At 37.0% G+C, this 26,137-nt stretch overlaps 1 protein-coding gene across 2 annotated transcripts in view; it reads left to right on the plus strand.

Annotated features, from left to right (window-relative positions):
- The first annotated feature begins 589 nt into the window (after positions 1 to 589).
- The window catches only part of LOC128687683 (monocarboxylate transporter 12-like), a 26,849-nt gene continuing 1,301 nt past the window's right edge, over positions 590 to 26,137 (plus strand). Inside the window, exons 1-5 of one of the 2 annotated variants that reach the window (XM_070083899.1) lie at positions 590 to 2,323; positions 8,409 to 8,814; positions 9,701 to 9,870; positions 13,813 to 13,956; positions 25,117 to 25,729. In XM_070083899.1, coding sequence (XP_069940000.1) covers positions 2,305 to 2,323; positions 8,409 to 8,814; positions 9,701 to 9,870; positions 13,813 to 13,956; positions 25,117 to 25,729 — 1,352 coding nt within the window. In that variant the 5' untranslated portion in view covers positions 590 to 2,304. The remainder of the gene's footprint in view (positions 2,324 to 8,408; positions 8,815 to 9,700; positions 9,871 to 13,812; positions 13,957 to 25,116; positions 25,730 to 26,137) is intronic. The other variant, XM_070083900.1, reaches the window with a different exon arrangement.

The raw sequence follows: 26,137 nt of genomic DNA on the forward strand, positions 1-26,137 counted from the left end.
GGTACCACGATAACCACGGTAGGTACCACGATAATCACGGTAGGAACCACGATAACCACAGTAGGTACCACGATAACCACAGTAGGAATCACGATAACCACTTTAGGTACCACGATAATCACGGTAGGAACCACGATAACCACGGTAGGTACCACGATAATCACGGTAGGAACCACGATAACCACAGTAGGTACCACTATAACCACAGTAGGAATCACGATAACCACTTTAGGTACCACGATAATCACGGTAGGAACCACGATAACCACGGTAGGAACCACGATAACCACGGTAGGTACCACTATAACCACAGTAGGTACCACTATAATCACAGTAGGTACCACTATAACCACAGTAGGTACCACTATAACCACAGTAGGTACCACTATAACCACAGTAGGTACCACTATAACCACGGTAAGAATGAGGAAAAAAGGCAGCAGAGAGAGTAAATATTTATATTTTCTTCACCAAACAGCATGCAATAATAATAATAATAATAATAATAATAATAATAATAATTATAATAATAATAATAATAATAATAATAATAATAATAATAATAATAATAATAATAATAATAATAATTATAATAATAATAATAATATCTTTATTTCTACAAGTACGTATACAAAGTATGCAGACCATGTGAGTGTGACTTTGTCAATGGTCCAAGTCGGACCGAAACGTCGTCGTAAGCTTCTCTCTTTTATGTGCGGGTTATTTGTGTTTTGTGTATACAGACCATAGCTGACATCAGTGACATACTATTATATAGAAAACCCCTTGTTATGCTGAGCATTTCCCGCAAATTAGGTCAATTTTATCCCCAGAATGCGACCCACACCAGCCAACTAACACACAGGTGCCTACTTAAAGCTAGATGAACAGAGACAGCAGGTGTCTTATGGAAACACGTCCTAATGTAAATGTACAATATTTACAGAGGATACACACAGAAAGGCAAATTTTGCAAGCAAAAGACACATTGAGAACCACAACGACCAGACTGGGAGGTAAGTCTGCCAAGGATGATTTACGAGTATACCACATCGCTTCACAACTATGGTAGCTTCCTTTTGATTGATTGGTTGAACCAAGGTGCTAGTATAACAAGAGGGGTCCCTACTGGCCGAACCAAGGTACTGGTATAACAAGGCGGCCCCTACTGGTTGATCCAAGGTACTAGCATAACAAGGGGGACCCCTACTGGTTGAACCAAGATACTATCATAACAATGGGGCCCCTGCTGGTTGAACCGAGGTACTAGCATAACAAGGGGGACCCCTACTGGTTGAACCAAGGTACTATCATAACAAGGGGGCCCCTACTGGTTGAACCAAGGTACTGGTATAATAGGCGGGCCTTACTGGTTGAACAAGGGAACCCCTACTCGTTACACTCTTAGCACCTGGTTCACTGGCAGGGAGGTCATTCCTATATGGGTGTGTGAAATACGCAGAATACAATATAACATACTCTTACCATGCAACAGTATCTCAGTATAACCTCAGAATATGTCAGTAATCATTACCACTGAACAATATTCTGTGAAGAGAGATCGTCACAGACTTGTAAGATGTTTGTTCCAGCTCACCAACGAATTACATTATACCAGGAAACAGAGTGTACAAGACACGACCACAGAAATACAACGTTTCAAGGACCACAATGGAAATAAGTCACTTTGACTTGTTTTGGGTTATCTTGGTGGGTTATTGACACGTGTTGCTATGACGCAATAAGATCACAGTAAACAGGTGATATCACAATGTGCAGAACAACCACTGTGACAAAATGGTGAACTTCCAAGCGCTTTCATGACTTTTCACATTATCAAGGAACTGTTAAATAATGGAAAAGTAGAAGACTTATGAGGCTGAGATGTCACCTCACATACCACATTGCATCCGTCTAAAAAAATTGTCTAAATTATTGTCTAAAAATTGTCTAAAAAATTCTTTAGTTTTTTACTAAAGAAGCCTAGCTCATGGGTCAACAAGACTGTGTTGTTGAAGTCTAGCTCCTAGATCACTGTGTGACAATCCCCAAAATAGATTTATACTTATACAAATTACCCCATTGAAAACCCATACAGAAACACTTACAATATAAAGTACACGTATAACTTGTGTATGTGAGCGCTGATGTATAGTTGGCAACCACAGGTGATGTGTTGCTAGTTATTCTTCTGCAGTCTTACTGTCAGGTATTATCGCTGTCATCACCAGCTATCAGTCACTGTTCTATACTGTTACTGGCAGGTGTCATCACAGTCATCACCAGCTATCAGTCACAGCTAAGATGACAGCCAGAAAGACAGGTAAGAATAGTTTTAGTTAAGAGAGATAAACTAAATATGAGTGACCTCGTTGTGTATTTCTCACATCAGACTTTATAATACAAGTGTGTTTATACGTCTTCCCTTATATACACAGAGAGGTGTATATCTCTCAGTGTATACAAGTGCATATCTCTCAGTGTATACAAGTGTATGCCTCTCAGTGTATACAAGTGTATATATCTCGGTATATACAAGTGTATATCTCTCAGTGTATACAAGTGTATATATATCTCTCAGTGTATACAAGTGTATATCTCTCAGTGTATACAAGTGTATGCCTCTCAGTGTATACAAGTGTATATATCTCGGTATATACAAGTGTATATCTCTCAGTGTATACAAGTGTATATATATCTCTCAGTGTATACAAGTGCATATCTCTCAGTGTATACAAGTGTATGCCTCTCAGTGTATACAAGTGTATATATCTCGGTATATACAAGTGTATATCTCTCAGTGTATACAAGTGTATATATATCTCTCAGTGTATACAAGTGCATATCTCTCAGTGTATACAAGTGTATGCCTCTCAGTGTATACAAGTGTATATATCTCGGTATATACAAGTGTATATCTCTCAGTGTATACAAGTGTATATATATCTCTCAGTGTATACAAGTGTATATCTCTCAGTGTATACAAGTGTATATCTCTCAGTGTATACAAGTGTATATCTCTCAGTGTATACAAGTGTATATCTCTCAGTGTATACAAGTGTATATATCTCTCAGTGTATACAAGTGTATACCTCTCAGTGTATACAAGTGTATATCTCTCAGTATATACAAGTGTATATCTCTCAGTGTATACAAGTGTATACACTACACATGTGTGTTACACAGGTGTAGTGTGTTACACAGGTGTAGTGTGTTACACAGTTGTAGTGTGTTACACAGTTGTAGTGTGTGTTACACAGTTGTAGTGTGTTACACAGTTGTAGTGTGTGTTACACAGTTGTAATGTGTTACACAGTTGTAGTGTGTTACACAGTTGTAGTGTGTGTTACACAGTTGTAGTGTGTTACACAGTTGTAGTGTGTGTTACACAGTTGTAGTGTGTTACACAGTTGTAGTGTGTGTTACACAGTTGTAGTGTGTGGTACACAGGTGTAGTGTGTTACACAGTTGTAGTGTGTGTTACACAGTTGTAGCGTGTGTTACACAGTTGTAGTGTGTGTTACACAGTTGTAGTGTGTGTTACACAGTTGTAGCGTGTGTTACACAGTTGTAGTGTGTGGTACACAGGTGTAGTGTGTTACACAGTTGTAGTGTGTGTTACACAGTTGTAGCGTGTGTTACACAGTTGTAGTGTGTGTTACACAGTTGTAGTGTGTTACACAGTTGTAGTGTGTGTTACACAGTTGTAGTGTGTTACACAGTTGTAGTGTGTGTTACACAGTTGTAGTGTGTGTTACACAGTTGTAGTGTGTGTTACACAGTTGTAGCGTGTGTTACACAGTTGTAGTGTGTGGTACACAGGTGTAGTGTGTTACACAGTTGTAGCGTGTGTTACACAGTTGTACTGTGTGTTATACAGTTGTAATGTGTGTTACACAGTTGTAGCGTGTGTTACACAGTTGTAGTGTGTGGTACACAGGTGTAGTGTGTTACACAGTTGTAGTGTGTGTTACACAGTTGTAGCGTTTGTTACACAGTTGTAGTGTGTGTTACACAGGTGTAGTGTGTTACACAGTTGTAGTGTGTGTTACACAGTTGTAGCGTGTTACACAGTTGTAGTGTGTTACACAGTTGTAGTGTGTTACACAGTTGTAGTGTGTGTTACACAGTTATAGTGTGTTACACAGTTGTAGTGTGTTACACAGTTGTAGTGTGTTACACAGTGGTAGTGTGTGTTACACAGGTGTAGTGTGTTACACAGTTGTAGTGTGTGTTACACAGTTGTAGTGTGTTACACAGTTGTAGTGTGTTACACAGTTGTAGTGTGTGTTACTCAGTTGTAGTGTGTTGCACAGTTGTAGTGTGTTACACAGTTGTAGTGTGTTACACAGTTGTAGTGTGTGTTACACAGTTGTAGTGTGTTACACAGTTGTAGTGTGTTACACAGTTGTAGTGTGTTACACAGTGGTAGTGTGTGTTACACAGGTGTAGTGTGTTACACAGTTGTAGTGTGTTACACAGTTGTTGTGTGTTACACAGTTGTAGTGTGTTACACAGTTGTAGTGTGTTACACAGTTGTAGTGTGTTACACAGTTGTAGTGTGTGTTACACAGGTGTAGTGTGTTACACAGGTGTAGTGTGTTACACAGTTGTAGTGTGTTACACAGTGATAGTGTGTGTTTCACAGGTGTAGTGTGTTACACAGTTGTAGTGTGTTACACAGTTGTAGTGTGTTACACAGTTGTAGTGTGTTACACAGTGGTAGTGTGTGTTACACAGTTGTAGTGTGTTACACAGTTGTAGTGTGTTACACAGGTGTAGTGTGTTACACAGTGGTAGTGTGTGTTACACAGGTGTAGTGTGTTACACAGTGGTAGTGTGTGTTACACAGGTGTAGTGTGTTACACAGTTGTAGTGTGTTACACAGTTGTAGTGTGCGTTACACAGTTGTAGTGTGTTACACAGTTGTAGTGTGTGTTACACAGTTGTAGTGTGTTACACAGTTGTAATGTGTGTTACACAGGTGTAGTGTGTTACACAGTGGCAGTGTGTGTTACACAGTTGTAGTGTGTTACACAGTTGTAGTGTGTATTACACAGGTGTAGTGTGTTACACAGTTGTAGTGTGTTACACAGTTGTAGTGTGTTACACAGTTGTAGTGTGTGTTACACAGTTGTAGTGTGTTACACAGTTGTAGTGTGTGTTACACAGTTGTAATGTGTTACACAGTTGTAGTGTGTTACACAGTTGTAGTGTGTGTTACACAGTTGTAGTGTGTTACACAGTTGTAGTGTGTGTTACACAGTTGTAGTGTGTTACACAGTTGTAGTGTGTGTTACACAGTTGTAGTGTGTGGTACACAGGTGTAGTGTGTTACACAGTTGTAGTGTGTTACACAGTTGTAGTGTGTGTTACACAGTTGTAGTGTGTGTTACACAGTTGTAGTGTGTGTTACACAGTTGTAGCGTGTGTTACACAGTTGTAGTGTGTGGTACACAGGTGTAGTGTGTTACACAGTTGTAGTGTGTGTTACACAGTTGTAGCGTGTGTTACACAGTTGTAGTGTGTGTTACACAGTTGTAGTGTGTTACACAGTTGTAGTGTGTGTTACACAGTTGTAGTGTGTTACACAGTTGTAGTGTGTGTTACACAGTTGTAATGTGTTACACAGTTGTAGTGTGTTACACAGTTGTAGTGTGTGTTACACAGTTGTAGTGTGTTACACAGTTGTAGTGTGTGTTACACAGTTGTAGTGTGTTACACAGTTGTAGTGTGTGTTACACAGTTGTAGTGTGTGGTACACAGGTGTAGTGTGTTACACAGTTGTAGTGTGTGTTACACAGTTGTAGCGTGTGTTACACAGTTGTAGTGTGTGTTACACAGTTGTAGTGTGTGTTACACAGTTGTAGCGTGTGTTACACAGTTGTAGTGTGTGGTACACAGGTGTAGTGTGTTACACAGTTGTAGTGTGTGTTACACAGTTGTAGCGTGTGTTACACAGTTGTAGTGTGTGTTACACAGTTGTAGTGTGTTACACAGTTGTAGTGTGTGTTACACAGTTGTAGTGTGTTACACAGTTGTAGTGTGTGTTACACAGTTGTAGTGTGTGTTACACAGTTGTAGTGTGTGTTACACAGTTGTAGCGTGTGTTACACAGTTGTAGTGTGTGGTACACAGGTGTAGTGTGTTACACAGTTGTAGCGTGTGTTACACAGTTGTAGTGTGTGTTACACAGTTGTAGTGTGTGTTACACAGTTGTAGCGTGTGTTACACAGTTGTAGTGTGTGGTACACAGGTGTAGTGTGTTACACAGTTGTAGTGTGTGTTACACAGTTGTAGCGTTTGTTACACAGTTGTAGTGTGTGTTACACAGGTGTAGTGTGTTACACAGTTGTAGTGTGTGTTACACAGTTGTAGCGTGTTACACAGTTGTAGTGTGTTACACAGTTGTAGTGTGCTACACAGTTGTAGTGTGTGTTACACAGTTATAGTGTGTTACACAGTTGTAGTGTGTTACACAGTTGTAGTGTGTTACACAGTGGTAGTGTGTGTTACACAGGTGTAGTGTGTTACACAGTTGTAGTGTGTGTTACACAGTTGTAGTGTGTGTTACTCAGTTGTAGTGTGTTGCACAGTTGTAGTGTGTTACACAGTTGTAGTGTGTTACACAGTTGTAGTGTGTGTTACACAGTTGTAGTGTGTTACACAGTTGTAGTGTGTTACACAGTTGTAGTGTGTTACACAGTGGTAGTGTGTGTTACACAGGTGTAGTGTGTTACACAGTTGTAGTGTGTTACACAGTTGTTGTGTGTTACACAGTTGTAGTGTGTTACACAGTTGTAGTGTGTTACACAGTTGTAGTGTGTTACACAGTTGTAGTGTGTGTTACACAGGTGTAGTGTGTTACACAGGTGTAGTGTGTTACACAGTTGTAGTGTGTTACACAGTGATAGTGTGTGTTTCACAGGTGTAGTGTGTTACACAGTTGTAGTGTGTTACACAGTTGTAGTGTGTTACACAGTTGTAGTGTGTTACACAGTGGTAGTGTGTGTTACACAGTTGTAGTGTGTTACACAGTTGTAGTGTGTTACACAGGTGTAGTGTGTTACACAGTGGTAGTGTGTGTTACACAGGTGTAGTGTGTTACACAATGGTAGTGTGTGTTACACAGGTGTAGTGTGTTACACAGTTGTAGTGTGTTACACAGTTGTAGTGTGCGTTACACAGTTGTAATGTGTTACACAGTTGTAGTGTGTGTTACACAGTTGTAGTGCGTTACACAGTTGTAATGTGTGTTACACAGGTGTAGTGTGTTACACAGTGGCAGTGTGTGTTACACAGTTGTAATGTGTTACACAGTTGTAGTGTGTATTACACAGGTGTAGTGTGTTACACAGTTGTAGTGTGTTACACAGTTGTAGTGTGTGTTACACAGGTGTAGTGTGTTACACAGTGGTAGTGTGTGTTACACAGGTGTAGTGTGTTACACAGTTGTAGTGTGTTACACAGTTGTAGTGTGTTTTACACAGTTGTAGTGTGTTACACAGTTGTGGTGTGTGTTACACAGTTGTGGTGTGTGTTATACAGTTGTAGTGTGTGTTACACAGTTGTAGTGTGTGTTACACAGTTGTAGTGTGTGTTACACAGTTGTGGTGTGTGTTACACAGTTGTAGTGTGTGTTATACAGTTGTAGTGTGTGTTACACAGTTGTAGTGTGTGTTACACAGTTGTAGTATGTTTCACAGTTGTAGTGTGTGTTACACAGTTGTGATGTGTTACACAGTTGTGGTGTGTGTTATACAGTTGTAGTGTGTGTTACACAGTTGTAGTGTGTGTTACACAGTTGTGGTGTGTGTTACACAGTTGTAGTGTGTGTTACACAGTTGTAGTGTGTGTTACACAGTTGTAGTGTGTGTTACACAGTTGTAGTGTGTGTTACACAGTTGTGGTGTGTGTTACACAGTTGTAGTGTGTGTTACACAGTTGTGGTGTGTGTTATACAGTTGTAGTGTGTGTGTTACACAGGTGTAGTGTTACACAGTTGTAGTGTGTTAGACAGTTGTAGTGTGTTAAACAGTTGTAGTGTGTTATACAGGTGTAGTGTGTTACACAGCTGTAGTGTGTTACACAGTTGTAGTGTGTTGTACAGTTGTAGTGTGTTGCACAGTTGTAGTGTGTTACACAGTTGTAGTGTGTTTCGCAGTTGTAGTGTGTTTCACAGTTGTAGTGTGTTGCACAGTTGTAGTGTGTTGCACAGTTGTAGTGTGTTACACAGTTGTAGTGTGTGTTACACAGGTGTAGTGTGTTACGCAGTCGTAATTTGTTACACAGTTGTAGTGTGTTACACAGTTGTAGTGTGTTGCACAGTTGTAGTGTGTTACACAGTTGCACAGATTGTTACACAGGTGTAGAGTATTTTAAACGGGTATAGTGTGTGTCACTTGCAGGTGTGGAAGGTGTGGTAAGCTTTCAGTATTGCCTTCACTCACCACAAGACCTGGTTATTGAGGTCTCTGGCGCCTTTATACCTGCTGCTGTACCTACACCCCTGCGCTCCATACCTGCTGAGGCTCCTACTGACACACCTGCTGAGGCACCTAGGCACACACCTGCTGAGGCACCTAGTGACACACCTGCTGAGGCACCTAGTGACGCACCTGCTGAGAATCCTACTGACGCACCTGTTGAGAATCCTACATCCCTGAACTGCACATCTGCTGAGGATGCTACTAACAGACCTGCTGAGGCTCCTTGTGACACATCGGCTAAGGCACCTAGAGACACACCTGTTGAGGCACCTACTAACACACCTGTTGAGGTCATTCCACCACCTCCCTCAGGGAAGGATGGAGGGTCAGTATTGGTGCAGCTCTTGGCCCATGGAATGTGATATACTACCAGGAAGTGTAGTATACTACCAGGTCGTGTAATAATAATAGTAGCAGTATTAGTAGTTGTAGCAGTAGTGGTAGTAATAGTAGTAGTAACAGCAGCAGCAGTAGTAGTAGCAGTAGCAACAGTAGTAGTAGCAGCAGCAGCAGAAGTAGTAGCAGAAGCAATAGTAGCAGTAGTAGCAGCAGTTGTACTAGTAGTTGCAGTAGGAGTAGAATCAATAGTAATAGTAGTAGTAGTAGTAGTAGTAGCAGTAGCAGTAGTAGTAGTTATTGTAGTAGTTGCAATAGTAGTAGCAATAGTAGTAGTAGTAATAGCAATAGTAGTAGTGGTAGCAGCAGCAGTAGTAGTAGTAGTAGTAGCAACAGTAGTAGCAATAGTAGTAGTAGTAGTAGTAGTAGCAGTAGTAGTAGTAGTAGTAGTAGTAGCAGTAGTAGTAGTTGCAGTAGTAGTAGTAGTAGTTGTTGTTGCTGTTGCAGTAGTAGTAGTAGTAGTAGTTATTGTAGTAGTAGTAATAGCAATAGTAGTAGTAGCAACAGTAGTAGCAGTAGTAGTAGTAGTAGTTGTTGCAGTAGTAGTAGTTGTTGTTGTTGTTGTTGCAGTAGGCAGTAGTAGTAGTAGTAGTAGTAGTAGTTATTGTAGTAGAAGTTATTGCAGTAGTAGTAATAGCAATAGTAGTAGTAGTAATAGTTGTTGTTGTTGTTGTATTGTGGTAATATATGACTGACTTTTCTGGGTTATCCTGGTAGGTAACTTACACTATGTATGATTATTGTACCTAAGTGTACCTTGTACATAAATATACTTACTTATTTCCATACATACTTACACACACATACTTGGCCAGGTACGGCTGGCTGGTTGTTGGTACTGTGTTCTTCATCAACCTGGTAGCAGCCGGCTACGTTAAGAGTTTCGGTATATTATACATCTTCATCTTGGAACACCTGCCTGAAACTACAGCAGGCTCTGCTGGCTGGATCCTGGGTCTGCTGGTAGGATGCAGAGGTCTGCTCTGTGAGTACCACCTCTCTGACCTACGGTTTTAGAGCTCTTCCCTTTTCTGCACTGGCACATGTGGTGGCGGTACTTGAAGTTACCTAGAAATACACACCTAGACTCAGGATCCACTCATACCCTCCCCCCCCCGGTCTGAAAGTTGCTCTCAAGGTCCACTCATACCCTTCCTCCCCCCCCGGTCTGACACTTGCTCTCATACCCTTCCTCCCCCCGGTCTGAAACTTGCTCTCATACCCTTCCTCCCCCCGGTCTGAAACTTGCTCTCATACCCTTCCTCCCCCCGGTCTGAAACTTGCTCTCATACCCTTCCTCCCCCCGGTCTGAAACTTGCTCTCATACCCTTCCTCCCCCCGGTCTGAAACTTGCTCTCATACCCTTCCTCCCCCCGGTCTGAAACTTGCTCTCATACCCTCCCCCCCGGTCTGAAACTTGCTCTCATACCCTCCCCCCCCGGTCTGAAACTTGCTCTCATACCCTCCCCCCCCTGGTCTGAAACTTGCTCTCATACCCTCCCCCCCGGTCTGAAACTTGCTCTCAGGGCCCAAAACTTTTCCAGAAAATAAAACATCTTTCTTATGAAATGGAAGAGAATCTTTTTCCGAAGGTAATGACACCAAAGTACGAAATTTGATGGAAAACTTACAGAAATATTCTTGTGGAAGGTTAGCGATGTCACTGATATTTACACACCGGCGACCTCGACCAGTTTAAGTCGTGTTTTAGGTTGATTTCATTGACCCAGTTTACCAGACTCTTTAACTATATCGTTATTATTCCTTCTATTCTATCGACTGAGATCAAGCAACCGCCCATTTAACTATTTCAACTACCCAGTAAAGTGTTCGAAAATCGGGAATTTGGCCAGTTTCACATACAATTAAAAAATTGCCAATTTAAAAATATGGTCGAAAATAAACAATCCAGACATTGTTGACAATAAAAGAACATTTCGTGCGGACAGTAATCACGTCTCAAGGCCTCTCCTATATTTCACTTACTTGCCACATAGAATTTTTATTCACACAAAAAATGGAATATTTAGTGTTATGCAGACTACTGCATTATTGTAGTAACTGTATAAATAATGTCAATGCATTTGTGAACACGTACTAGACCGACCAGTTGGACGCGTATTGGACGAGTAACATTATCTGTGTCTTCTGGAATATCGGCAAAAAATTTAACATTTACGCTATTTTAAGCACAATTTTAAGCTACTTGTAGTCTTGAAATCAATCAAAATCATCTCTATTTCTGTAGCACATCTGCCATTCTATCAAATTATATCAAGAAACTGAGAATAAAACGATAAAGCCATAAGAAAATACACCGCAAATTCGCTATTTTAATTTTTTAAACCAAATACTCGGTCAGTTTTCCCCATGATGCACTGTGTGATTCACACTCACCACATAGACCCATTCTCTCGTATCTAGGTCAAAATTTACCACTCACAGGATATACGAGTGAGAGCTGAGCTGAGGTCAAGGCGTGGTACTACGACACTCACCTCGAAGGGTTAAACCTTGGAACCATAGATGCAGCTTTTTGTATATTGAAAGAATCATTTGAGGATTCAGTACATCTTTCACTCACTTTATCTTGTTGTTGTTGTCTTATATAGCGGAGCGTTTCCCTTTGAAAGTCTTCTTCATTTAATTTACGCTGAGCCTCAATTTGAGCAGTCTGTAAAATAAATATTTTATTATTATTATCACACTGGCCGATTCCCACCAAGGCAGGGTGGCCCGAAAAAGAAAAACTTTCACCATCATTCACTCCATCACTGTCTTGCCAGAAGGGTGCTTTACACTACAGTTTTTAAACTGCAACATTAACACCCCTCCTTCAGAGTGCAGGCACTGTACTTCCCATCTCCAGGACTCAAGTCCGGCCTGCCGGTTTCCCTGAACCCCTTTATAAATGTTACTTTGCTCACACTCCAACAGCACGTCAAGTATTAAAAACCATTTGTCTCCATTCACTCCTATCAAACACGCTCACGCATGCCTGCTGGAAGTCCAAGCCCCTCGCACACAAAACCTCCTTTACCCCCTCCCTCCAACCCTTCCTAGGCCGACCCCTACCCCGCCTTCCTTCCACTACAGACTGATACACTCTTGAAGTCATTCTGTTTCGCTCCATTCTCTCTACATGTCCGAACCACCTCAACAACCCTTCCTCAGCCCCGATGGTATCGAAAATGAGGGAATTGAACTGGCGGTATGTGGATATTCCTTTGGACGTGCACCTTGGCGAGGGCCAGGCTGACCATTAATAGGAATTCCTTCAGTAACGGGCGAATGCCGAACAGCGGCTGTACCCTGCAGTACTTCATCTTCTTTACTAGAGGCCAAAGCGGGACCTAATCTGTCTGATTCAATTTCAAGATCAACTCTTTGAAATTGTTCTTCTAATACTTCGAATCTCGACTGGTAGCTTACTTGAGAAACTAAACTTTCAGAGTCAGAATCTCCTGCTACATGATGGTTAGAGGCCCCTGGAAACAATTTGTTTCTAATTATTCCCCTTACGGTATTGGCTGTGTAATATCTATCGTATGGCACTCCCAATTTACTGGCTATCTGCCAGCACGTTTGAAATTTAAAGGAGTCCAACTTTGACAATGTTAAATCTTCAAATAACTCTTTAATGTGATCTTCCATGATCAATATTTTGAGATAAATTCCCAGTATATAACTTTAATATTGTTCTTTTGATCAATGTCTTAGAACAACAGAGCTCCCGGACGGATACCCCTTTGCGAATAAGAAATTTTTTAAAGAACTTCAGAATGTGGCCTGTTACCATTTATTTCTTAGGCAACAAGATTTTTGGTTCCGAGTTATTTAAAGTTTTAGAGTCTAGGGGAAATAATTTCAACTGGGAAACTCCATAGAATAATATTCAAATTTATTAAAGTATTTAAATACAATACTTTATCTTCTCTTTGTAGTTAATTTAACTTAATACTTTGTACAATAAATTTACCATATACATTTAGTTCAAAATCATGGAAATGTCATATTAGTAAGGAAGTTTAATTATTCTTCCTGTATCTAAGTCCTCATTAATATTTACGTCTCTTTCTTAACAAGACTGTAAACTCAAAATACAAAAGGTACAAGATTTAACAAGACCTTTGAATCTGGCCGTATAGTATCTTTATGGATTACTGAACTGACCAAGAATATAAATATCAAAAGAGTCTTTCAAAGTAATGAGGAACAAATTGAGTCAGCTCTTGAGTCCAATTCTCAAAACCATTCAACTGTAAGAGCCAATATACGATCAGTTGTCAGGGCTAGAGCAGAGAGCAGACTGACTACTTGCCAGTCTGTTGACGTGTCGTCAGGTTGGATCAGCTGACCCACGTCAGCCAGCCGGACATAAACAATTGAACAATTCACCGGATGGTTCCGAGACTTAAACTCTATATACACAAGAAATCCTACCTAACCATAATAGTAAAATAATAGTGATAATAGTAAAAAATAGTAATAATAACAATAATAGTGATAATAACAATAATAGTGATAATACCATGGTATTTTTCATATATTAACAGATAATAATATAACGCCGAAAGTCTCTATTTTAGCTATAAACGGGGACTTTCGCGCTATAATATTAAGTTATGAACACATGCTCTTACAATATTTAAATAACACAGGATGACCAATTTCGAAGATATAACAAGATATATATATATATATATATATATATATATATATATATATATATATATATATATATATATATATATATATATATTAGAGGTAAGGATAAGAATGTGATATCTTGGCATATTTGAAATGAATGATGTAGCAAGATAGTCTTACTGGTTTAAGTACCTGTGCAGGCTTGATCCTCTGTACCTCTGTACACTGAAACACAGCAAGTTATTTCACTTGTTTGTACTGATGTTACTGAGTGCAGCACCAGTGACTGGAGCCGTGACAGTGATGGCAGGACCTAGAGTGTGTGTTGTGACTGGTGGACTCCTAGCATCACTGGGACTCCTACTGGCTGTACCTGTACTCTCTGTACTCTACCTGGCCTTCACTCTAGGTGCTCTCGTTGGTAAGTTAAATCTTTATATACCGCTAGTAAATAATAGATATGCAATATGGACGTAAACCCACAAGTGCAGTTGAACTTTACACTTCCAGCCTTTCATTATTTACATGAGAAACTGATTATTCTCCTCAGTCTAGAGTAGACAGTCATCAAGTGTATCTTCTAAATTAATTGCTAAGTTGTATAAGGAAGAACCGTGAACTACTGTAACATACACTGTGTGTTATACTATGCACTACTGTGACTTATTCTGTGTGTTACTGTAACTTATACTGTGTGTTACTGTAACTTATGTGTGTGTTACTGTAACTTATATTGTGTGTGTCACTGTAACTTGTACTGTGTGTTACTGTAACTAATACTGTGTGTTACAATGACTTACATTGTGTATGTTACAGTAACTCATACGGTGTGTAATTGTAACTTATACTGTGTGTTACTGTAACTTATACTGTGTGTTACTGTAACTTATACTGTGTGTTACTGTAACTTATACTGTGTATTACTGTAACTTATACTGTGTGTTACAATAACTTATACTGTGTGTTACTGTAACTTATACTGTGTTACTGTAACTTATACTGTGTGTTACTGTAACCTATGCTGTGTGTTACTGTAACTTATAATGTGTGTTACTGTAACTTATACTGTGTGTTACAGTAACTTATACTGTGTGTTACTGTTACTTATACTGTGTGTTACTGTAACTTATGCTGTGTGTTACTGTAACTTATACTGTGTGTTACTGTAACTTATGTGTGTGTTACTGTAACTTATACTGTGTGAGTTACTGTAACTTATACTGTGTGTTACTGTAACTTATACTGTGTGAGTTACTGTAACTTATACTATGTGTTACTGTGAGTTACTGTAACTTATGCAGTGTGTTACTGCAACTTATGTGTCACTGTAACTTGTACTGTGTGTTACTGTAACTAATACTGTGTTACTGTTACTTATACTGTGTGTTACTGTAACTTATATTGTGTGTTACTGCAACTTATACTGTGTGTTACTGTAACGTATACTGTGTGCTACTCTGAGTTACTGAAACTTATACTGTGTTACTGTAACTAAAACTGTGTGTTACTGTTACTTATACTGTGTGTTACTGTAACTTATACTGTGTGTTACTGTAACTTATACTGTGTGTTACTGTAACTTATGCTGTGTGTTACTGTAACTTATAATGTGTGTTACTGTAACTTATGCTGTGTGTTACTGTTACTTATACTGTGTTACTGTAACTTATACTGTGTGTTACTGTAACTTATACTGTGTGTTACTGTTACTTATACTGTGTGTTACTGTAACTTATACTGTGTGTTACTGTAACTTATACTGTGTGTTACTGTAACTTATACTGTGTGTTACTGTAACTTATAGTGTGTGTTACTGTAACTTATACTGTGTTACTGTAACTTATACTGTGTGTTACTGTAACTTATACTGTGTGTTACTGTAACTTATGTTGTGTGTTACTGTAACTTACACGGTGTGTTACTGTAACTTATACTGTGTTACTGTAACTTATACTGTGTGTTACTGTTACTTATACTGTGTGTTACTGTAACTTATACTGTGTGTTACTGTAACTTATGTTGTGTGTTACTGTAACTTATACTGTGTTACTGTAACTTATACTGTGTGCTACTGTTACTTATACTGTGTGTTACTGTAACTTATACTGTGTGTTACTGTAACTTATACTATGTGTTACTGTAACTTATACTGTGTGCTACTGTAACTTATACTGTGTGTTACTGTAACTTATACTGTGTGTTACTGTAACTTATACTGTGTGTTACTGTAACTTATGCTGTGTGTTAATGTTACTTATACTGTGTGTTACTGTAACTAATACTGTGTGTTACTGTGACTTATACTGTGTGTTACAATGACTTACATTGTGTATGTTACAGTAACTCATACAGTGTGTTATTGTAACTTATACTGTGTGTTACTGTAACTTATACTGTGTGTTACTGTAACTTATACTGTGTGTTACTGTAACTTATACTGTGTGTTACTGTAACTTATACTGTGTGTTACAATAACTTATACTGTGTGTTACTGTAACTTATACTGTGTTACTGTAACTTATACTGTGTGTTACTGTAACTTATGCTGTGTGTTACTGTAACTTATAATGTGTGTTTCTGTAACTTATACTGTGTGTTACAGTAACTTATACTGTGTGTTACTGTAACTTATGCTGTGTGTTACTGTAACTTATACTGTGTGTTACTGTAACTTATGTGTGTGTTACTGTAACTTATACTGTGTGAGTTACTGCAACTTATACTGTGTGTTACTGTAACTTATACTGTGTGAGTTACTGTAACTTATACTGTGTGTTACTGTGAGTTACTGTAACTTATACAGTGTGTTACTGCAACTTATGTGTCACTGTAACTTGTACTGTGTGTTACTGTAACTAATACTGTGTTACTGTTACTTATACTGTGTGTTACTGTAACTTATACTGTGTGTTACTGCAACTTATACTGTGTGTTACTGTAACGTATACTGTGTGTTACTGTGAGTTACTGTAACTTATACTGTGTTACTGTAACTAACACTGTGTGTTACTGTTACTTATACTGTGTGTTACTGTAACTTATACTGTATGTTACTGTAACTTATACTGTGTGTTACTGTAACTTATGCTGTGTGTTACTGTAACTTATAATGTGTGTTACTGTAACTTATGCTGTGTGTTACTGTTACTTATACTGTGTTACTGTAACTTATACTGTGTGTTACTGTAACTTATACTGTGTGTTACTGTTACTTATACTGTGTGTTACTGTAACTTATACTGTGTGTTACTGTAACTTATACTGTGTGTTACTGTAACTTATACTGTGTGTTACTGTAACTTATACTGTGTGTTACTGTAACTTATACTGTGTTACTGTAACTTATACTGTGTGTTACTGTAACTTATACTGTATGTTTGTTCCTGTAACTTATACTGTGTGTTACTGTAACTTATACTGTGTTACTGTAACTTATACTGTGTGTTACTGTTACTTATACTGTGTGTTACTGTAACTTATACTGTGTGTTACTGTAACTTATGCTGTGTGTTACTGTAACTTATACTGTGTGTTACTGTAACTTATACTGTGTGCTACTGTTACTTATAATGTGTGTTACTGTAACTTATACTGTGTGTTACTGTAACTTATACTGTGTGTTACTGTAACTTATACTGTGTGCTACTGTAACTTATACTGTGTGTTACTGTAACTTATACTGTGTGTTACTGTAACTTATACTGTGTGTTACTGTAACTTATGCTGTGTGTTAATGTTACTTATACTGTGTGTTACTGTAATTTATATTGTGTGTTACTGTAACTTATACTGTGTGTTACTGTAACTTATACTGTGTGTTACTGTAACTTATACTGTGTGTTACTGTAACTTATACTGTGTGTTACTGTAACTTATTCTGTGTGTTACTGTAACTTATACTGTGTGTTACTGTAACTTATGCTGTGTGTTACTGTAACTTATACTGAGTGTTACTGTAACTTATACTGTGTGCTACTGTAACTCATGCTGTGTGTTACTGTAACTTATACTGTGTGTTACTGTAACTGATACTGTGTTACTGTAACTTATACTGAGTGTTACAGTAACTTATACTGTGTGTTACTGTAACTTATACTGTGTGTTACTGTAACTTATACTGTGTGTTACTGTAACTTATACTGTGTGTTACTGTAACTTATACTGTGTGTTACTGTAGCTTATGCCGTGTGTTACTGTAACTTATGCTGTGTGTTACTGTAACTTATACTGTGTGTTACTGTAACTTATACTGTGTGTTACTGTAACTTATACTGTGTGTTACTGTAACTTATGCTGTGTGTTACTGAAACTTATACTGTGTGTTACTGTTACTTATACTGTGTGTTACTGTAACTTATACTGTGTTACTGTAACTCATACTGTGTGTTACTGTAACTTATACTGTGTGTTACTGTAACTTATACTGTGTTACTGTAACTTATACTGTGTGTTACTGTAACTTATACTGTGTGTTACTGTAACTTATGCTGTGTGTTACTGTAACTTATACTGTGCGTTACTGTAACTTACACTGTGTGTTACTGTTACTTATACTGTGTGTTACTGTAACTTATGCTGTGTGTTACTGTAACTTATACTGTGTGTTACTGTAACTTATACTGTGTGTTACTGTAACTTATACTGTGTGTTACTGTTACTTATACTGTGTGTTACTGTAACTTATGCTGTGTGTTACTGTTACTTATACTGTGTGTTACTGTAACTTATACTGTGTTACTGTAACTCATACTGTGTGTTACTGTTACTTATACTGTGTGTTACTGTTACTTGTACTGTGTGTTACTGTAACTTATACTGTGTTACTGTAACTTATACTGTGTGTTACTGTTACTTATACTGTGTGTTACTGTAACTTATACTGTGTGTTACTGTAACTTATACTCTGTGTTATTGTAACTTATGCTGTGTGTTACTGTAACTTATACTGTGTGTTACTGTAACTTATACTGTGTGTAACTATAACTTATACTCTGTGTTACTGTAACTTATGCTGTGTGTTACTGTAACTTATACTGTGTGTTACTGTAACTTATACTGTGTGCAACTGTAACTTATGCTGTGTGTTACTGTAACTTATACTTTGTGTTACTGTTACTTATGCTGTGTGTTACTGTAACGTACACTGTGTGTTACTGTTACTTATACTGTGTGTTACTGTAACTTGTACTGTGTGTTACTGTAACTTATACTGTGTGTTACTGTAACTTATACTGTGTGTTACTGTTACTTATACTGTGTGTTATTGTTACTTATATTGCGTGTTTCTGTAAATTATACTGTGTGTTACTGTAACTTATACTGTGTGTTACTGTAAGTTATGCTGTGTGTTACTGTAACTTATTCTGTGTGTTATTGTAACTTATACTGTGTGTTACTGTTACTTATACTGTGTGTTACTGTAACTTATACTGTGTTACTGTAACTTATACTGTGTGTTACTGTAACTTATGCTGTGTGTTACTGTAACTTATACTGTGTGTTACTGTAACTTATACTGTGTTACTGTAACTTATACTGTATGTTACTGTTACTTATACTGTGTGTTACTGTAACTTATACTGTGTTACTGTAATTTATACTGTGTGTTACTGTAACTTATACTGTGTGTTACTGTAACTTATACTGTGTGTTATTGTAACTTATACTGTGTGTTACTGTAACTTACACTGTGTGTTGCTGTAACTTATACTGTGTGTTACTGTAACTTATACTGTGTGTTACTGTAACTTATACTGTGTGCTACTGTAACTTATACTGTGTTACTGTAACTTATACTGTGTGTTACTGTTACTTATACTGTGTGGTACTGTAACTTATACTGTGTTACTGTAACTTATACTGTGTGTTACTGTTACTTATACTGTGTGTTACTGTTACTTATACTGTGTGTTACTGTAACATATACTGTGTTACTGTAACTTATGCTGTGTTACTGTAACTTATACTGTGTGTTACTGTAACTTATACTGTGTGTTACTGTAACTTATACTGTGTTACTGTAACTTATACTGTGTGTTACTGTAACTTATGCTGTGTGTTACAGTAACTTATACTGTGTGTTACTGTAACTTACACTATCTGTTACTGTAACTTATACTGTGTTATTGTAACTTATACTGTGTGTTACTGTAACTTATGCTGTGTGTTACTGTAACTTATACTGTGTGTTACTGTAACTTATACTGTGTGTTACTGAAACTTACACTGTGTGTTACTGTAACTTATACTGTGTGTTACTGTAACGTATACTGTGTTACTGTAACTTATACTGTGTGTTACTGTAACTTATACTGTGTGATATTGTAACTTATACAGTGTGTTACTGTAACTTATACTGTGTGTTACTGTAACTTATACTGTGTGTTACTTTAACTTATTCTCTGTGTTACTGTAACTAATACTGTGTGTTACTGTAACTTATACTGTGTGTTACTGTAACTTATACTGTGTGTTACTGTAACTTATACTGTGTGTTACTGTAACTTATACTGTGTGTTACTGTAACTTATACTGTGTGTTACTGTAACTTATACTGTGTGTTACTGTAACTTATGCTGTGTGTTACTGTAACTTATACTGTGTGTTACTGTAACTTATACTGTGTGTTACTGTAACTTATGTTGTGTGTTACTGTAACTTATACTGTGTGTTACTGTAACTTATACTGTGTGTTACTGTAACTTATGCTGTGTGTTACTGTAACTTATACTGTGTGTTACTGTAACTTATACTGTGTGTTACTGTAACTTATACTGTGTGTTACTGTAACTTATACTGTGTGTTACTGTAACTTATGCTGTGTGTTACTGTTACTTATACTGTGCGTTACTGTAACTTATACTGTGTTACTGTAACTTATACTGTGTGTTACTGTTACTTATACTGTGTGTTACTGTAACTTGTACTGTGTGTTACTGTAACTTATACTGTGTTACTGTAACTTATACTGTGTGTTACTGTTACTTATACTGTGTGTTACTGTAACTTATACTGTGTGTTACTGTAGCTTATACTATGTGTTACTGTAACTTATGCTGTGTGTTACTGTAACTTATACTGTGTGTTACTGTAACTTATACTGTGTGTTACTGTAACTTATACTCTGTGTTACTGTAACTTATGCTGTGTGTTACTGTTACTTATACTGTGTGTTACTGTAACTTATACTGTGTTACTGCAACTTATACTGTGTGTTACTGTTACTTATACTGTGTGTTACTGTAACTTGTACTGTGTGTTACTGTAACTTATACTGTGTGTTACTGTAACTTATACTGTGTGTTACTGTAACTTATACTCTGTGTTTCTGTAACTTATGCTGTGTGTTACTGTAACTTATACTGTGTGTTACTCTAACTTATACTGTGTGTTACTGTAACTTATACTGTGTGTTCCTGTAACTTATGCTGTGTGTTACTGTAACTTATACTGTGTGTTACTGTAACTTATACTGTGTGTTACTGTAACTTATGCTGTGTGTTACTGTAACTTATACTGTGTCTTACTGTAACTTATGCTGTGTGTTACTGTAACTTACACTGTGTGTTACTGTTACTTATACTGTGTGTTACTGTAACTTGTACTGTGTGTTACTGTAACTTATACTGTGTGTTACTGTAACTTATACTGTGTGTTACTGTTACTTATACTGTGTGTTATTGTTACTTATATTGTGTGTTAATGTAAATTATACTGAGTGTTACTGTAACTTATACTGTGTGTTACTGTAAGTTTTGCTGTGTGTTACTGTAACTTATTCTGTGTGTTACTGTAACTTATACTGTGTGTTACTGTTACTTATACTGTGTGTTACTGTAACTTATACTGTGTTACTGTAACTTATACTGTGTGTTACTGTAACTTATGCTGTGTGTTACTGTAACTTATACTGTGTGTTACTGTAACTTATACTGTGTTACTGTAACTTATACTGTGTGTTACTGTTACTTATACTGTGTGTTACTGTAACTTATACTGTGTTACTGTGTTACTGTAATTTATACTGTGTGTTACTGTAACTTATACTGTGTGTTACTGTAACTTATACTGTGTGTTACTGTAACTTATACTGTGTGTTACTGTAACTTACACTGTGTGTTACTGTAAATTATACTGTGTGTTACTGTAACTTATACTGTGTGTTACTGTAACTTATACTGTGTGTTACTGTAACTTATGCTGTATGTTACTGTTACTTATACTGTGTGTTACTGTAACTTATACTGTGTTACTGTAACTTATACTGTGTGTTACTGTTACTTATACTGTGTGTTACTGTAACTTGTACTGTGTGTTACTGTAACTTATACTGTGTTACTGTAACTTTTACTGTGTGTTACTGTTACTTATACTGTGTGTTACTGTAACTTATACTGTGTGTTACTGTAACTTATACTCTGTGTTACTGTAACTTATGCTGTGTGTTACTGTAACTTATACTGTGTGTTACTGTAACTTATACCGTGTGTTACTGTAACTTATACTGTGTGTTACTGTTATTTATACTGTGTGTTACTGTAACTTATGCTGTGTGTTACTGTTACTTATACTGTGTGTTACTGTAACTTATACTGTGTTATTGTAACTTATACTGTGTGTTACTGTTACTTATACTGTGTTACTGTAACTTGTACTGTATGTTACTGTAACTTATACTGTGTTACTGTAACTTATACTCTGTGTTACTGTTACTTATACTGTGTGTTACTGTAACTTATACTGTGTGTTACTGTAACTTATACTCTGTGTTTCTGTAACTTATGCTGTGTGTTACTGTAACTTATACTGTGTGTTACTGTAACTTATACTGTGTGTTACTGTAACTTATACTCTGTGTTACTGTAACTTATGCTGTGTGTTACTGTAACTTATACAGTGTGTTACTGTAACTTATACTGTGTGTTACTGTAACTTATGCTGTGTGTTACTGTAACTTATACTGTGTGTTACTGTAACTTATGCTGTGTGTTACTGTAACTTACACTGTGTGTTACTGTTACTTATACTATGTGTTACTGTAACTTGTACTGTGTGTTACTGTAACTTATATTGTGTGTTACTGTAACTTATACTGTGTGTTACTGTTACTTATACTGTGTGTTATTGTTACTTATATTGTGTGTTACTGTAAATTATACTGTGTGTTACTGTAACTTATACTGTGTGTTACTGTAACTTGTGCTGTGTGTTACTGTAACTTATTCTGTGTGTTACTGTAACTTATACTGTGTGTTACTGTTACTTATACTGTGTGTTACTGTAACTTATACTGTGTTACTGTAACTTATACTGTGTGTTACTGTAACTTATGCTGTGTTTTACTGTAACTTATACTGTGTGTTACTGTAACTTATACTGTGTTACTGTAACTTATACTGTGTGTTACTGTTACTTATACTGTGTGTTACTGTAACTTATACTGTGTTACTGTAATTTATACTGTGTGTTACTGTAACTTATACTGTGTGTTACTCTAACTTATACTGTGTGTTACTGTAACTTATACTGTGTGTTACTGTAACTTACACTGTGTGTTACTGTAACTTATACTGTGTGTTACTGTAACTTATACTGTGTGTTACTGTAACTTATACTGTGTGTTACTGTAACTTATGCTCTGTGTTACTGTGTCTTATACTGTGTGTTACTGTAGCTTATACTGTGTGTTACTGTAACTTATACTGTGTGTTACTGTAACTTATACTGTGTGTTACTGTAACTTATACTGTGTGTTACTGTAACTTATACTGTTACTGTAACTTATACTTTGTGTTACTGTAACTTATGCTGTGTGCTACTGTAACTTATACTGTGTTACTGTAACTTATACTGTGTTACTGTAACTTATACTGTGTGTTACTGTTACATATACTGTGTGTTACTGTAACTTATACTGTGTTACTGTAACTTATACTGTGTGTTACTGTTACTTATACTGTGTGTTACTCTAACTTATACTGTGTTACTGTAACTTATACTGTGTTACTGTAACTTATACTGTGTGTTACTGTAACTTATACTGTGTGTTACTGTAACTTATACTGTGTTACTGTAACTTATACTGTTTGTTACTGTAAATTATGCTGTGTGTTACTGTAACTTATACTGTTACTGTAACTTATACTGTGTGTTACTGTAACTTATGCTGTGTGCTACTGTAACTTATACTGTGTTACTGTAACTTATACTGTGTTACTGTAACTTATACTGTGTGTTACTGTTACATATACTGTGTGTTACTGTAACTTATACTGTGTTACTGTAACTTATACTGTGTGTTACTGTTACTTATACTGTGTGTTACTGTAACTTATACTGTGTTACTGTAACTTATACTGTGTTACTGTAACTTATACTGTGTGTTACTGTAACTTATACTGTGTGTTACTGTAACTTATACTGTGTTACTGTAACTTATACTGTTTGTTACTGTAACTTATGCTGTGTGTTACTGTAACTTATACTGTGTGTTACTGTAACTTATACTGTGTGTTACTGTAACTTATACTGTGTTACTGTAACTTATACTGTGTGTTACTGTAACTTATGCTGTGTGTTACTGTAACTTATACTGTGTGTTACTGTAACTTATACTGTGTGTTACTCTAACTTATACTGTGTGTTACTGTTACTTATACTGTGTGTTACTGTAACTTATACTGTGTGTTACTGTAACTTATACTATGTTACTGTAACTTATACTGTGTGTTACTGTAACTTATACTGTGTTACTGTAACTTAAACTGTGTGTTACTGTAACTTATACTGTGTGTTACTTTAACTTATTCTCTGTGTTACTGTAACTTATACTGTGTGTTACTGTAACTTATACTGTGTGTTACTGCAACTTATACTGTGTGTTACTGTAACTTATACTGTGTGTTACTGTAACTTATACCGTGTGTTACTGTAACTTATACTGTGTGTTACTGTAACTTATACTGTGTGTTACTGTAACTTATACTGTGTGTTACTGTAACTTATACTGTGTGCTACTGTAACTTATACTGTGTGTTACTGTAACTTATACTGTGTGTTACTGTAACTTATACTGTGTGTTACTGTAACTTATACTGTGTGTTACTGTAACTTATGCTGTGTGTTACTGTAACTTATGCTGTGTGTTACTGTAACTTATACTGTGTGTTACTGTAACTTATGCTGTGTGTTACTGTAACTTATACTGTGTATTACTGTAACTTATACTGTGTGTTACTGTAACTTAAGCTGTGTGTTACTGTAACTTATACTCTGTGTTACTGTAACTTATACTGTGTGTTACTGTAACTTATGCTGTGTGTTACTGTAACTTATACTGTGTGTTACTGTAACTTATACTCTGTGTTACTGTAACTTATACTGTGTGTTACTGTAACTTATACTCTGTGTTACTGTAACTTATACTCTGTGTTACTGTAACTTATACTCTGAGCTACTATCATCACACATCATACAGGGTAATTGTGCTTGCTCTCACTGATTCGGTCTATACATTTTAGACAATGTACACATTTTAGACACAATGTGTATACACATTTTAGACACAATTCGTACATTTCAGGCACAGGACTGTGCATGACTGAGATTCCAGGCTGTCTGGTGGCGATTGAATACTTTCATAACAAAAGACTGATAGCTAGTGGACTGAGAACGGCAGGCAACCCCATGGGTGGTATTCTATTTCCACCACTAATAGTCTTTCTCCATGACTATTTCGGCCTGAGAGGAACGTTCGTCATACTAGCTGGCATAATGCTGCATATGGTCGTCTTCGGCCTGCTTATGCGACCATACGAAATGCATCGAAAAATCCTCCACCGGGAATACCACAAGAAGATTCTGAAATCCCATCAAGGGCATATCGATGCCCAAGAGGAAACCAGACAAGATACTCTTGTAATACTCAAGACGAAGGGCAAGAAAAGGCCTCTGGATTTCACTTTTTTGAAGAACCCAGCCTATGTGGTGTATTTAGTAATGGTGTTGTGTGTGAATATAGCAATGCCCAATGCTCTGCTATACACCCCAGTGTATGGTAGAGCTATAGGCCTGAGTGCTTACGAGAACTCTGTTGTAGCCTCGTATATTTCAGTGTGCGACTTCTGCTGCCGCCTGGTGTGTGGATGGCTCACTAATAAGAAGATTATTAAGACTCGCTACGCTTTTATTGCTGGGTGAGAATACTAGTCTTCTTTCTACTTACTACTGTTACGACTACTACCGCTACTATTATTTGTACAACCACTACTAACGTTACTATTATTTCTAATATTACGGCTACTACTACTGCTAATGTTACTTCTACTAATAATGTTACTACGACTACTACTACTACTAGTACTACTACTGTTGTTACTATTACTGGTACTACCACTATTACATTTACTTCTACTACTACTACTACTACTACTTGCCTCCTGACCTGTTTTCTGTTATCCTCAACTAATCTGTCCACTGACCTAGTAGTGGACGAGTGGAACAGTCTACCCAGTAGTGGATGTTAGCACTGATAAACACATGTGTGAGAGTGGGATATATTTAAGTGGGATTTGCACATGAGTGAGAGGTGATGGATTTAAGTG

This window comes from Cherax quadricarinatus, chromosome 11 (assembly GCF_038502225.1).
Source record: "Cherax quadricarinatus isolate ZL_2023a chromosome 11, ASM3850222v1, whole genome shotgun sequence".
NCBI lineage: Eukaryota > Metazoa > Arthropoda > Malacostraca > Decapoda > Parastacidae > Cherax > Cherax quadricarinatus.